At 44.6% G+C, this 15235-nt stretch overlaps 1 protein-coding gene across 1 annotated transcript in view; it reads right to left on the minus strand.

Moving 5' to 3' along the window:
• Positions 1 to 769: 769 nt before the first annotated feature.
• The window catches only part of LOC119979047 (transformation/transcription domain-associated protein), a 213511-nt gene continuing 199045 nt past the window's right edge, over positions 770 to 15235 (minus strand). Inside the window, 3 exon segments of the mRNA XM_038821026.1 lie at positions 770 to 1682; positions 4013 to 4207; positions 7191 to 7394. Coding sequence (XP_038676954.1) covers positions 1398 to 1682; positions 4013 to 4207; positions 7191 to 7394 — 684 coding nt within the window. The 3' untranslated portion in view covers positions 770 to 1397.

Here is a 15235-nt window from a genome sequence, read left to right on the forward strand (position 1 = left end):
AAAGTAAAAACAAAAAAGTTCATAAATTACAAAAAAAAGAATTGGCTGCACTGAGATATAGACGTTCTACAAGATTGACGGGACCAAAAAACTGACTTGTATCAGTAAAAACACACATAGGGTTTGTAAAGATATAATGCTGTCTACAATACCCACCACAAAGCCCACACAACCTTTGTGGAGGTATTTTAAACAGTGTAAACGGACTGGGGCAGAGACCCGAACACGTTCTCGTATCCCAGCATTCTCACAGGGCGCAGAACGATCGACTTGTTAAATTTCAGCGATGGCTCACTTTCCAAAACATTACACAGAAAAGAAATAAAATAAAAGCAGCTATTTTTGTACAGTCAGCCAAACTCTACTCTTTGATAGATCTCAATGCTGGAACTCAATTCATGCATAGAAATGGATCTCTTCCCAACTTGAACCGGCAACTCTCGAGCATGGTACAAAACAGTAAAAACACCTCACGCACAAAACCGTGAGACTTCCCAAATCTTACAAAAAGTGCAGTACTTGCTTGTGATTGTAGCGACAGAAACCGCTCATCGTCTCCACCCCCACCCCCCCCCCCCCCCCAATCCTTGACATGGGCTGCGAAAGGCATCTGTTTATGTGGAAATACTTTGTGGTAAATTAGTTTTTTTTTTAAAAAGGCAGGAATTCTGCAGTGTTTGTCAATGCTGAGTAGTGCATAATTAAAACGAGTTGAATAACCTGGCTCACTCGACTTTATCCCTTGACTCAATTACCCCCCCCCCCCCCCCCCCCCAGTTTGGGCACTCCATGGTAAAGATTTTGTTTTACCACCGCCCCGCTCCTCCTAAATATCTGTTCTGCTCATCTGTTAATGAACACTCATGCAGAGGCCATTGCTGCCCTCTCCATGCCTCCCCCCCCCCCCTCCTCCCCCAATGCCATTCAAATCCATTCCCCCCCACTCCAATCATTCATTCAATGTTCCTCTAACTGTACGAAACATGGTACGCCCCGTGGCATAAGATTCTGAGTATTTTGCAACCTAGCATTGTGCTTACTGAAAGTAACTTCCCCATCACGGTCAGCAGCTAGTAACGGTGCTGAAGTATTTAGTCCTACCAGAGTGTCAAAAAGATTGAGGTATTATTTTAATCACTCTCTCTCTCCCCCCCACCCCCATTAAGGTTTTAATCGATGGTTCCACCCGAAAATTAGAAGTCACTCATGATCTAACACAGCAATGCAAAATAAACAAACACATCAGAAAAGTGGAGGCCCAGGCGGTGAGCCCCCAGCCAGAAAATAATTCACAGAATTCGGGGTGCCGATAACTGCACACTGCAACAAAAAAAATTAATCATGGCGCAAGGACCGCCCACCCTTCCCCCTCCCCGTGGGTTCGAACATTCCGGCCCTCACAGCCAAGGGTGCCAGGCCGGGTCCATGCGACAGAGGTTGTCCAGGCTGTTGGCAGCTGCGACCAGCGTGTTGACTTTGCTCTCGCCGCCCTCGAACTGGGCCAGGCTGTGCAGACGGGTCACAATGGCAGTCACTGCCTTCTGAACCAGGGAGACCAGCTGCTGGCTGTCCATGTTCTCAGGTTGGCCGGCTGCCGAGAGTGGCGAGGAGGTGTCCTCCTGCGTCTTCTTGTGCCAGGCAATTATTTCATCTCGCAGCACAGCTTTCAGAATGCCATCAACCTGCGCGGAGAAGAAAATTGGATAATTATCTATAATTAACAGAATAACCAGGGGACCTGTCCCTGACACAGCGAGCGTAATAAGTCATATTCTTTCATCGATTGAATATGGGGGTGTGGGGGAAGAGAGAGAGAGAGAGAGAGAAATAAACATACAAAACAGCATTTTAATCATAAAGCCAGCCGGGAGAACTGGAATTATTCTTTTACCAAAACACACATTAGGCAACTTAACTATTATCCTACTAAGAACAAATTAAAAAGAAAATAGCCAGTTGCTACGATTTGAAATACAATATCAGAAAGGATGATGAAAACAGAATCAGTAGTTACTTTGAAAAGGGAAGGGAATAAATAGTTGAAAAAGGACAATCTGCATGATTATGGGGGAAACAGCAGGGGAGGGAGTCACTTCTTTCCAAGAGCTAGCACATACATGACAGGCTGAATGGCATGCGCCTGTGCTGCAAGGCTTGGGGGTTGCAAGGATTTCAACAACGGAGAACAGAAATAAAAATAAGAGGGCAAACTTCCATCAGAAACAGGTTTACTCAGTGGCTTTGAATCATTTCAGAGTTGTTGGGACATTGGGTCACGCTCAGCTGGGGCATTTTCTTTAGCACTCAGCTCAGGATCTGGATATCTGTTCAATCTAAGCACCTTCTTCGCCTGGCTCGCTTGCCATGCATTAAGCAAATTATACACATGATTAATACTGCAACCACCAGAAAATCTAGTCCTTTTGTGAAATAATTTTTTTCTTGAGGGATGGGGTGGAGGGGGGAAAAGAAAGAGGAGGGTGTGTGTCAAACAAGAAGGAATTTTGGTGGAGGCAGGGAGCTCAAGAGGCAGGTACGGTCGACTCTCCGCAGGCACAGGAACATCACGCACTGCAGGAATTGTAACAGACATCACATCTGAATCGCTTATGACAGTGTGTTAACCCGACCATCAAAGCGGAATTCTTCAATGAAGAGAAGATTAAATGGGACAGCGGGCTAATCAAAGAAGTTAGGTGTCTGACAGGCCTGGCTACTCTACAGCCTTATTTCATTCTGGTTAGAAACTCAATGAAACTCACCACTTATCACAGGAAGATAGCACAACTATGTTAAATATGTCAAAGCTGGAGTGCCAGGACTGATCATATCCCAAGTGGAAACCAACACAAAAACCATTTACCTATTTCAGTAAGGAAGTGTAAAAATGGTCTCTGGAAGTAGATTTTACTGTAACCTCCACTAAGAATGGTAGCAATATTCAAATAGCAGCCTTGCCTCAATGAGTAACACTCATGGCCTTTGAATCAGAAGGTCATCGGTTCAAGCCCCACTTCAGAGTTCAAGCAGCATAATCTAAGCTGGGGCAGTACTGTAGGAGTGCTGCACTGCTTCGGGGAGCTGTCTTTTGGTTGAGACGTTAACGCAAAGTTCTGTCTTCCCTCTCAGGTGAATATTAAAAACACCATGGTACTTTATTATTATTTTTTTTTTAAAGAAGAGGAGCTGGGGAGTTTTCCCCAGGTAATATTTATGCTCCAACCAACAGCAGCAAAACAGATCATCTGGTAATTGTCATACTGATGTTTGTGGGAGCTTCTTGCGCAAAAAATTAGTTCCAGTGTTTGCTCCATTACAACAGTGACTACACTCCAAAAAAGTACCTCATTGTCTGTGAAGTGCGTTGGGACTCCGGAGATTGTGATAGGTGCTATATAAATGCAAGATTTAACCTTTCTTGCAATCCATTTTGTTAAACAAAATTGCACAACTGAAAACAGCCAGGGGCCCAATAGTAAGGTGGAGACTGTAACTTTTGATGGTGCCGGCAAATTTTCAGAGCAATGAGCCAGGAGATGGGAAAGCAGGGCCTGAAATAGTACAGCGAACACAGCACTAGGAATGGTACAAAGCAATTCCCCGATTTGTTGTTGGACACCCAATATGTCAGTGTGTAAAACGGATTTTGCCTTGAGCGGTGCTGATTGCACAGTTTGAAGGAGCACAGGGGGAATATACGGATATATTTGTATAACAGTGAATTCATTTCTGCTGAAAACTTCAGTACATTTGATTCCAGTTGTTTGGGTCGGTCACTGCGGCTCTCAGCCTCCGAGAAGCTATCAGCATTCCAAGCTGGTATTGCTCATCCTTTACACCCCTGGCTCTGGCATTCGGAACCGATTGCACAAAGGAATTTAAATTGCGTGGCTCTCAGCGTTTGGACAATGTCAGCCACCCTCCGGCTTTTTGGCCAATCTGGGGCAGCCCTAACTCTGTTAGCAGCGTGGGAAGTCTGAAGGTGCAGGGCAAGACACTCTTGTTGCCTTACCTTAAAGTTGGGTTGTGCGAAACACCGGGCCACTGCTATCATTGAAGCAGTGAGCGGGCCAGATACTCCGATGGTGGTGAGAAACTCAGAGATGTTTGGAGTGAGTCGGAAGGGCACCGGGCGGTTGGCATCCAAATCGCCAGAGTTGTCGTTGATATCAAACCTGAAGTACGCTACATTGAGCTTTCCGGTGTCCTGGAATGCAAGATCACACAACAGGGTCCCAATCAGTGGACAAACCATGACTGTTGGCAACGTACAACCAATAACAAACATTGATGATATTACGGGGGGTGCACAGAGGTCAAAGATGCTAGCATCTTTACTTTTTCATTGCGGTCAGTTGATCTTGCAAAGTAATCGCAGGACATGCAGTTCATAACATGACCAGAAAGAGCCATTCCTTAATTGTAATAGCTACTCCCACAATCCTTTTGTGTACCTTCTTGTCTAAATACCAATTCAAGCTTGCGAGAATGATAAATAAACATGCCTTCTCCCCAGTCATTCACTGGGTAACAAAAGCAGAATTTCTTTTCTTTCTACTCAAGATTATATCCGCTTTCTATACTACCACCTCATGGCAAACAGAACTACTGACCTGATCAAAGTTTTTAAAATGTTAAAAGGATTCAACAGGGTGGATACAGAAAAGCTATTTCCTGTCGCAGGGAAAACGATAATGAGATGACACAATCTTAACTTTAGAGTTTGGTCATTGAGGGGGGAAATCTGGAAGCATTCCCTCCCCTCACACACACACACCCCTCCACAGACACACCCCTACACGCGAACACGCAGTAGTGAGAAGCATCAATCTGAAACACCCTCCCCATCTCACCATAAAGCCTGTGAATGCTGGGGTACAACAAAGCTTTCAAGATCAAGGCCGGTAGGTTTTCACTGGGTAAGGTTACTGACGGTCATGAATGGGTTTTAAGTACGGATTTGCCACGATCTGACTGAATGGCAGAGCTGAACAGCCTCCTCCTGTCCCATTGATCAACTGTGTTAAATACTGTTAGCTTATGAAACACTTTGGGACATCCTGGGGACTATACAAATGCAAGCTCTTTCCAACAAAGTTATTAACCAAGGGTGGGGAGCTCTTCAACATCCCGAGTATCAGAAGGGTTTCAATATTTTTAAGAACATTTTGGCTGAAAAATTCATTGCCATCTTCAACTGTGCCACAGGGCGGATTCTGAAGCGATAATGCTGGATCATGCACATTTGAAATAATGACTTTGTACACACCACCTTACAACAATGTGGCTTTGTGCTTGCATTGGTCGCTGGAGTATTCCAGCAGTTCTACTTCAATTCATTTGCTTTTTATGAACCTGGAGATTTTTGATATTTACGTTACAAGGTTTGAAGAGGTAACCCTTTGGTACATAATTTAACAGTGATCTGGTAATATTGAAGTTCTCAATCAGTAAAGCGTGTGGTTTGCACAATGGATCCCTCATCATCAGAATATAATGGTTAACTTGGATTCCAAAAGGGAAGATCATTCTTGACCAACCTATTTGAATTATTTTAAGTAACAAAAACAAGGGTAGTGCTGTAAATTGTAATATATTTGGATTTACAAAAGGTCTTCGATAAGGTACTGCACAAAGGACCCATGACTAAGGTCAGTACACGTGGAGCCAGAAAGGAAAACATGCTTATTACAAACCAGAAAACAGGGCCAGGGTTAAAGGTAAAAAAAAAGTGGGAAGTGGTGTTCCAGAGGATCAGTGCTGGGAACGCTGCTGTTCACCAATTAGTTAAACAATCTGGACATGCAAGTCAGGTGGGGTGCGTGGGTGAGGTTAACACAGAGGAGAACTATAACATGAAGATATTAATAAACTTGCAGAATGGGTACATAATAGACAAATGAATTTCAAAGTAGATTAATGAGAGAAGGTACGTTTTGGTCGGTAAAGGTACATACTCCTTGGTAAATAAACTTCTAAATAGGATAGAGGAACAACAGGGTTCGAGGGTCGAGATACACTGATCACAAAGTAGCAATGGAGATTAATAAGTTTGTAAGTAAAGTAAAGAAAGTACTGGGGTTCATTTCTAGAGGGATAGAATTGAAAAGCAGAGAGGTTTTTAAACTTGTAAGGGACATTTGTTAGACCACATTGGGAGTTCTGGTCCTCATATTATAAAAAAAAAGATATAGCAACAGTGGAGAAGATGCCACTTGAATGATACCAGAACTGAGAATTTATACCCGTCAGGAAACAGGTTGTGGCTTTCTTGCTCTCGAGGCGATCTGCTAGAAGTCTTCAAGGTCATGAAATTGCTTCATAGACTAGACTTGGGGAAGATGTTTTCAAGTGTCCAGGGGGAACCAAACCAGGAGCCGTAAGACAGTCTTGAAAAACCAGGTAGGGAATTAATTCAAAACTTTTTAATGCAGAAAGTGATTAGAATGTGGAGCTTGCTACCACAATTGGCAAACAGCTTGGATGTAGTTAAGGGAAATCGAGATCAATGCATGAGGGAGAAAGGAAGGGAATGATGTGCTGATCGGGGTTAGATGAACATGATAGGAGATGAGGGTCACATGAAACAGAGACCAGTTTGGCTAAATGGCCCGTTTCTGCACTCTGAACACAACGTAATGCTGAGTGGCACAGACACTCAATGAAGATGGTAACAGGGAATATAGTCAAATTGCAAATTCACACTTCATTCAATTTTTTAAATGTAATGTTTACACTGACAGATGAAAAGTTCACTCTCATCATTTTAAAATGCATCAGGAAGTGAGACCGAGATGGAGTTTAAAAAATCCCAGCAGTAATTGGTTTGGCAGGAGGCAAAACCAGGAGCTATAAAATATAGCTGGGCACGAACCCCAGTGCAGACAACAGTTCATTGCTCTCACTGGATTCATTTCAGCTCAGTGCAATTATCATTTTGTTTAAATTGCTTCAATTAGTTACATAAATAGTCTTTAAGCTCCGCAATGACCATTAGCTGCACCTGCTTCAGGCGTCTTGCACAGACCGGCAGTCAGAACTAAACAGCAAGATGCTCAGCGAGTACACCAAGGGTGTTAAAATTCACTACAAGTTACAGCATGTCTACAAAACTTACTGCAGAGCATATAGTCTGTCATTAGCAAGCTTAAGTAACAACCACCGTAACAATGTTAAGATTCTGCACCTACCTGTGCAATTTGAAGCATCTCTGGGTTAAGGCGGTTCAGGTGGAGAACAAACTCGGCAAAGCCAATCAATGCAAGCTGAATGGTGAACATCTTCCTAAAGGTCCAGTAGTCAGTGGCATTAGGGAAGGTATGCAAAGCCCACTCCTTCAACATGCTCCGTGGCACCATGTTTCCCTGTACCTCCTTCAGAATGTCACGCAGAACCTTAGGAAATCCAGAAATTCAGATTAATGTCACACTCTTTGTTACACACAAAAGCATTGTACAGTAAGTACATAGGACATTATTCTTAATTCCTTAAAGCAAAGAAATCCACGCACAGTTGGTCACAGGGGAAGGCATTTAATGAAGCGATGGAAGCTTCACTCGTCAGCTAGAGTTGGCAAGTGCCCCACATCACCTCCTTTCAGGAAGGCCCACTGAATTAAGTGCCAACCCCCACCCGCCACCCTCCCACCTGATTAAATGACTCCCAACTCGCCAGGGTCGAGGGCAATAAATTCCAGCCATTACAGTGAAGGGTAGCAAACAAAAATATACAAATGTGAAATAAAACAAGCGTTTGTGGGGGAATGAGCAACTGAGGGAGAACGGGGGGAAGCAGAGAGGAGGGAAATAGGGAAAAAGCAGCAAGGAGATAAGGAGCGAAAGAGGCGGATGAGGAACAGTCGCCATATTTGTGGATCAATTGAAGATACATGGGTGTTAAATTTGGATCTGCTCAGTGTGGCAAACCATTCACCGAAGACTTTCCCTTCCTGTTAGGACTGCTCAAGTATTTTTGACAACTTCCCGATTTTGCAATAGAATTGGCACCGATGCTTTCAGCAGCTCATGACTGACTGAGTAAGATTGTGCGGCTCTGTCTGACGCAAGCCTACACCCAGAATACTGTTGGGTGGTCAGCTACCTGGCATGAACATGTTGTATGAATATGAAACAAATCAAACTTTCACTAGTGCCATATGTGCAATGCAGCACGGAAAATAGGTTAGCGCCGGAAAATAATTGAAGCCCACTGGCATTAGTCTGTTCCATGTGTTCTCAGGGTGGGTGGGAGTGGGGAATTCAGATGAACACATTATTGCCTGGAGTACCTCAATTTATCCATTGTCCTTCATGCACGTTGAAATTAGCGAACATTTTATTCATTGACATTTTGACTGTTGACATTTCACGCGAAACTGAATGTTTTTTTTGTCATGAAGTTGTTGGAAAGATGTAATCCTGCAGAAACCATCGAGAGATTTTTCTCTTTGATTTTGAGACGAGGTGGTTTAAAGGTTATCTCCAATTGCAATCTATTTAAAAAGGCCAGAAAGGATCATTGATATTCAGGGGCGGCATTCTCAGGAATCAGTGAATATTTCCACCGTGGCAATCCACACGCTAAGCAATCGTGGCGCCAGTCATGGGTCACAGCTGGCTTCATATCTCCCAGCAGCACCCAAAAGGGTGCAGACAAGTGGTCCTGAAACAGAAACCTTTCTTTCGGGATGCGAAGCGATATTTTAAAGTTACATTAGCAGTAAAGCCGTCAATTTTCGGTCCAGCCTAAAATGGGGAAGGTGGCCGCAAATGAAGGGTCCCGGTCTCTCAGCATTTTTGAACCAGCAATAATTTGTTAGGCTTGAAACCAGGATGAAAGGGGTAACTCTTCAAGACCAGCACAAAGTCATGATCTACAGATGAAATGAAGGGGGATAGGTCGTCAACACATCTGCATGCACAATAAACAATGTTTTCAGTGTGTGCGGTAACTTAAAAATAGTCCGAAAAGCAATTCTGATGAACATTTTGGCTTTTGATCAGAATAGTAAACAGCAGGCAATGACTGGCATTATTATCCATTATCTAGTCACCATTTACATAGTTGTAGATCATATAAGTAAGTTCCAGCTTCATTCTCCATAACTTTAACAAGCCAGCCATATGTGGTCCATACACAACTGGCACTCATGTAGCACCTTTTAAGTAAAACCACCCAAACCAGAGCAATCATCAAAAATAAATTTGACACCGAGCCAAAGAAGGACGTGTGATCAAAGACCCGAGGTTTTAAAGGGGGCGTTAAAGGAGGAGAGAGAGTTTGAGGGGCTTAGGGAAAGAATTTCAGAAACTAGGTGGCTAAAGACAGTCACCAACGGTGCAGTAAAAGTGGGGATGGGCAATCTCAATATACAACTAAGCTGCAATTGCCTCAAGATTTTTGCTTTCAATAGATGATTCTATACATACACCATTTGCATCTTTTATAAGATTATGGGTGGAATCTCGAGGCCGCACTCGCTGTCTATGTGATCGGTGACGAGGGCAGAAAACCTTGCAAGAATTGGGAATTTTGATCTTGCTTTAATAGAATTTGATTTGCAGTGAATGTCAATTCTCGCCGGAGAAATCGCATTTCCCATTTTCCCTGCCGGCGTCCACACGGGATTCACACCCACACAGGGTGTGTTGCACCTTTTGATATATTTCCAAGTACTTAACAGACCCCCACCAAATGATCCCCTCTCGCTAAATATTCATACCTCACTGGCGTTTACAACAGGTTGGGTCCTTGGCACGAGGCAGTCGAGGGGATCCCTCTGGGAGCCGCAGAGGGATGTCCAAACTTGGCATTTCCTGCCAACCAGGTACTGCCAGCAATGGGTGGGCGGCGTATGTGTGTTTTCTGCTGCCGATAAATGTCGGTTGGGGGGGGGGGGGGAAGAGTCCATGGACCTCCGTGACGTGGGATGGGGGCAGTTAGACTGCAGCGCTGGTCGGAGCACCCTTTATAGATGGCACCCTGATCTGTCTGGTTCCCGGCTCTAAGAGTGACGGTGTAAACCATGCCCACTTATTTTGGGAAGAGAGTCTCAAGATCCCATGAGCAAACTGGTCTGTGGAACTGGAGAGTTCCACGGCAGTTTCCTGTGTGAGCCTGACACTGTGCCAAATTCTGGTAGGATTCCGCTCTATATGTACAATGTCAAACATGAAGAATAATGCTGTAATATTGCAAATCAGAACTCAACTCAATATTGCCCTACTTGAAAAATAGTTCCACAAGTAATTCTGATGAAAGTTTTGAAGTGTTCTAAAGCTTTTGAGCTTGTACATTAACAAGTAATTTTAATCAAACTGTCGACAAAATCTTAGCCATTTTATTCCTGTGCCATTTTAAAACAATTATCTCCGTCAAATTTTCGACTGATTATTTACAACTTAACAAGCCACATCAACATTGGGTGTCACATTTATGCAAGGGTTCTACACTTATTTCAGATGTGTTTATGAACCATTTCAGTTATCCATTTTGATCTTGCTTTAATAGAATTTGATTTGCAGTGAATGTCAAATTATGCAAAGTACAATGGCAAGATATTTAGGGGGCAGCACATTTCAGCTATAAACGCAAAGACTTCCACTAATAGTAGAGTTAAAGGATGTTAACAATTGGGGAAACTTAAGTTTAAAAAGATAAAATTAGCATTAAAAAAATGGTAATTAGGGCAGCTCAGTGGCACAGTGGCTAGCACTGCAGTCTCACAGCACCGGGGTCCCAGGTTCGATCCCAGCTCTGAGTCACTGTCTGTGTGGAGTTTGCACATTCTCCCAGTGTTTGGGTGGGTTTCGCCCCCACAACCCAAAGATGTGCAGGGTAGGTGGATTGAACACGCAAAATTGCCCCTAAATTGGAAAAAATGAATTGGGTGCTCTAAATTTATTTTAAAAAAGGGGAATTGATAAGTGTTGACCTTTGTGACATGGGAAAAAGAACTGGAAAGAGAAGAGGTAGCTTCAAAGTGGACAAAGGGGAATTGGCACTTAAATGCTAAAAAGCAGAGTCCACAGGGTGGGTAACATCACAGAGAAAGAATGATACATTCTTCTGTACCTGAGGGGATGGTTTAGCACAGTGGGCTAAATCGTTGGCTTGTAATACAGAACAATGCCAGCAGCGGGGGTTCAATTCCCGTACCAGCCTCCCCGAACAGGCGCCGGAATGAGGCGACTAGGGACTTTTCACAGTAAATTCATTGAAGCCTACTCGTGACAATAAACTATTACTATTATTATTACATCCATAGAACAATAAATGGGGATAGGGACACAGGAGAGGCAGCTACCATCACAGCCACACCCAGGTACACAAAATAATCTCCCCTGAAAACAGGTTTTTGCTAAAACGGCAACCAGTTAAATCCAAAACTCAAACAGAGAAGATTACGCCTTTCCTGAAACCGGAGATGGTTTTCCCAAATGTGGATGGATAACCTGTGTGCGGTAATTACCTGCTGGATTTAGCTTATAGGGTTGTGTAATATTAGATGTTGTTTGGGAACAAGTGGCGCCTCAAAGTTCAGGTAGGTAGTTGGGATTAAAGAGGTAACTTCATGTAATACTGTGTGTGTATAGCCATCAGGGGCGGGATCCTCCGATCCCCCGCCGGGTCAGAGAATCGCCCGGGGCCAGCGTCAATCCCGCTCTCGCCGTGTACCGAATTCTCCGCCACTCGAGAATCGGCGGGGGCGAGAATCACGCCGCGCCGGTCGGTAGGCCCCCCGCGCCGATTCTCCGGCCCAAGAAGGGCCGAAGTCCTGCCGCTGACAATCCTCTTCCGCTGGCGTGGATTGAACCACTTCTGGTACCGACGGGATTGGCAGCATGGGCAGGCACTGGGGTCCGGGGGGCGCGGGCCGATCTGACCCCGGGGGTGCCCCCACGGTGGCCTGGCCCGCGATCGGGGCCCACCGAACGGCGGGTGGGCCTCTGCCGTGGGGGCACTCTTTTTCTTCCACCTTCGCCATGGTCTTCACCATGGCAGAGGCGGAAGAGACCCCCTCCCCTGCGCATGCACCGGGATGACGTCAGCAGCCGCTGACACTCCGGCGCAAGCGCGGACTTACGCCGGCCGGCGAAGTCCTTTCGGCCCCGGCTGGCGTGGCGCCAAAGGCCGTTCACACCAGCCAGCGGAGCGGAAACCACTCTGGCATGGGCCTAGCCCCTCAATGTGAGGGCTTGGCCCCTATAGGTGCGGAGAATTCTGTACCCTTGGGGAGGCCCGACGCCGGAGTGGTTGACACCACTCCAATACGCCGGGACCCCCTGCCCGACGCGGTAGGGGAGAATCCCGCCCCAGGTAGTTAAGTGTACTGATGTGGTGTATTATAGTCCTTCTTGACGTGTGTTTCTCTTTTAAGTTAATAAATATTCTTTATTAATTGATCACAAAATGACTGGACTATTCCTCCCTGGTTTGCATATCTTTTCTCACATTATACTAAACTGAAAATATACATCAGTAAGAAACGGTGATCCAGGTTACCCTTCTGGGTTTTGGGATATCCATGCAATTAATATCAGAGGGATAGGGTGGCACAGTGGTTAGCACTGCTGCCTCACGGCACCGAGGACCCGGGTTCGATCCCGACCCTGGGTCACTGTTCGTGTGGAGTTTGCACATTCTCCCTGTGTCTGCGTGGGTCTCACCCCCACAACACAAAGATTTGCAGGGTAGGTAAATTGGCCACGTGAAAATGCCCCTTAACTGGAAAAAAAAGAATGGAGTACTCTAAATTTATTTTTTAAAATTAAAATCATTGGGGTTCTTAACAATATTAACTTTTTAATTTTGAGATGCACTTTACTCTCATCTATAAAGGGCTTACATTCGTGAGCAGACTGTCTGTTTATGTTATCAGCAGACATAAATTTCTACTATCTGAATTTAAAGCCCCAAACCTGAGCAATCTGCAGCACACACTGCAAATTCAGAGATTCAAATTTCATTGAATATCATATTTTCAAACACTTAGCTCATTTTGACGGTATGAGGCCTCATAAAGCAAACATGTTATCTGACCTTTTAATCAAAGCGTTTATTTAAACAAGGATACCAGCTCACAATTTCCCCAAGTGTAAGGTCAGCTTTGTTCCTTGGCAGTCCTGTTTATTTTTCTTTTCCTGCTGTCAGTTCATCCCACGCCCCCTCCGCCCACCGCCTCGCCCCAGAACACAAACTTCTGCCTCTCTTAGAAAGACCAGAGAGCACGCTGGGACACATTTCCCAACTCTCCATTTGGTCAATTCAGCTAATGACAATCTCTACACAGCATACCGGAAGTGAAAAGGTACGAGGTATTTAAGGACGGGGCTTCCACTGAAAAAGGTTTAAAAGACTTTTAAAAAATAAATTTAGAGTACCCAATTTGTTTTTTCCTCCTCCATTAAGGGGAAATTTAGTGTGGCCAATCCACCTACCCTGCACATCTTTGGGTTGTGGGGGTGAGACCCACGCAGACATGGGGAGTGTGTGCAAACTCCACACGGACCCGGGGCCGGGATCGAACCTGGGTCCTCAGCACAGGCAGGCATCAGTGCTAACCAGTGCGCCACCATGCTGCCCAACTTTTGAAGCATTTTACAGTAAGGAAATAAAGTCTGTTCAGGTCTAAATTGAGGAGCTACCCGCACATATTTAGCAATTGCCCATTTACAGCACAGAAAAAGGCCATTTGGTCAAGCCAGTGTTTATGCTCCACATGAGCATTTTCCCATCCCCCTTCTTTGGGAAAGGTACGATATAAATGAAAGAATCTTCTCCTTTCGGAGATACTTTCAACATCACCAGTGCCAAATTTTCACAGCGCTGAGGCACAGACGGTGAGAGTGTGCCCCTCCAGCTTTAACACAGAACCACAACGCCATCTGAAATGAAATGAAAATGAAAATCGCTTATTGTCACGAGTAGGCTTCAATGAAGTTACTGTGAAAAGCCCCTAGTCGCCACATTCCGGCGCCTGTCCGGGGAGGCTGGTACGGGAATCGAACCGTGCTGCTGGCCTGCTTGGTCTGCTTTAAAAGCCAGTGATTTAGCTGAGTGAGCTAAACCAGCCCCTAGTGAAACATGTCAAACATGTTGTGGGCATGTTCCTCGAAGAACATGGATGGATACCCAAACCAAAAGCAGCTTGAACCATTTCTTGTGCCAGGGTTACTGTAGCTTCGATGAAAAATCCTCTGCAAAGCCGAGGGGCCCCGGGAGAAGACTAAAGCTGCACGTGAACTGGAAAAAAATAATTGGGTACTCTTAAATTTATTCAAATAAAAATAAAAACCACTGGCGCTTCAAACCAAGAGGTGGACGACAACGATGAGGAAAGAGAAATGAGAAGTCAGCAGAGGAGGGAGTGATGAGTGATAGTGAACACTCCAACAGGGTACACGCCAATCAGGAAAATACTGTAAAATCTCTTCTAGCGATTGCTCAAACCAAGACCAAAGACGTTGCAATCAGGACTACTGAATCCAGCAATCTATTACATAATGCCAAGAATCATTTAACTTGCGTACTGTAGACACAAGGAGTAGAATGCAACACTTAAATCACACTTTTGTCAGTGCCTATTCCACTCAAGGTCAGTGAACAAGCGGATTGTATCTGGTCCTGTTAACTTTTCCAGATTTGTAACAAGCCCCACTAACTTTTGTCTCCGAGATAATGTAGCTGCAACATGTCATCTTTCTTTCTCATTATAATCAGCCTCACCACTGCTCTCTGCTCCTGTGCTACTTCAAGGTCCCTCTCATTAATCACTCTCCTTGAACCATTAATTTTCAACATGCTTCTGTTGCAAGCTAACTCAAAGCCCTCCATTATTCTTTTTCCAACATTCAAGGTCCAGTCTCACATTCATTCCATGTTGTTCAGCACATGACACCATTTAGTAGCCTGATTTTATAGCTGCACAGTAACACAGTCATCTTAAACGCCTCTTCTGCAACTCTTGCAGGCGTTTAACCTCATCACGGCTTCATCATCTTATGCTGACCATCCAAATGGACAACTTCACCCGCTTACTCCAGTTTCATATTATTCACTCTAATTTACATAATGATAGAGGGTTAAATTATGAGGACAGGTTGCACAAATATGCCTTGCATTCGCTTGAGCATAGGAGACTGTGTATTGACATGTTCTAGATGATTGAAGGATTTGTTCGAAGAGCTGAAGAAAAGCTTTCTTCTTGTTGGGGAAATCAAGGATGAGGGGATGG

This window comes from Scyliorhinus canicula, chromosome 15, assembly GCF_902713615.1.
Source record: "Scyliorhinus canicula chromosome 15, sScyCan1.1, whole genome shotgun sequence".
Lineage (NCBI taxonomy): Eukaryota > Metazoa > Chordata > Chondrichthyes > Carcharhiniformes > Scyliorhinidae > Scyliorhinus > Scyliorhinus canicula.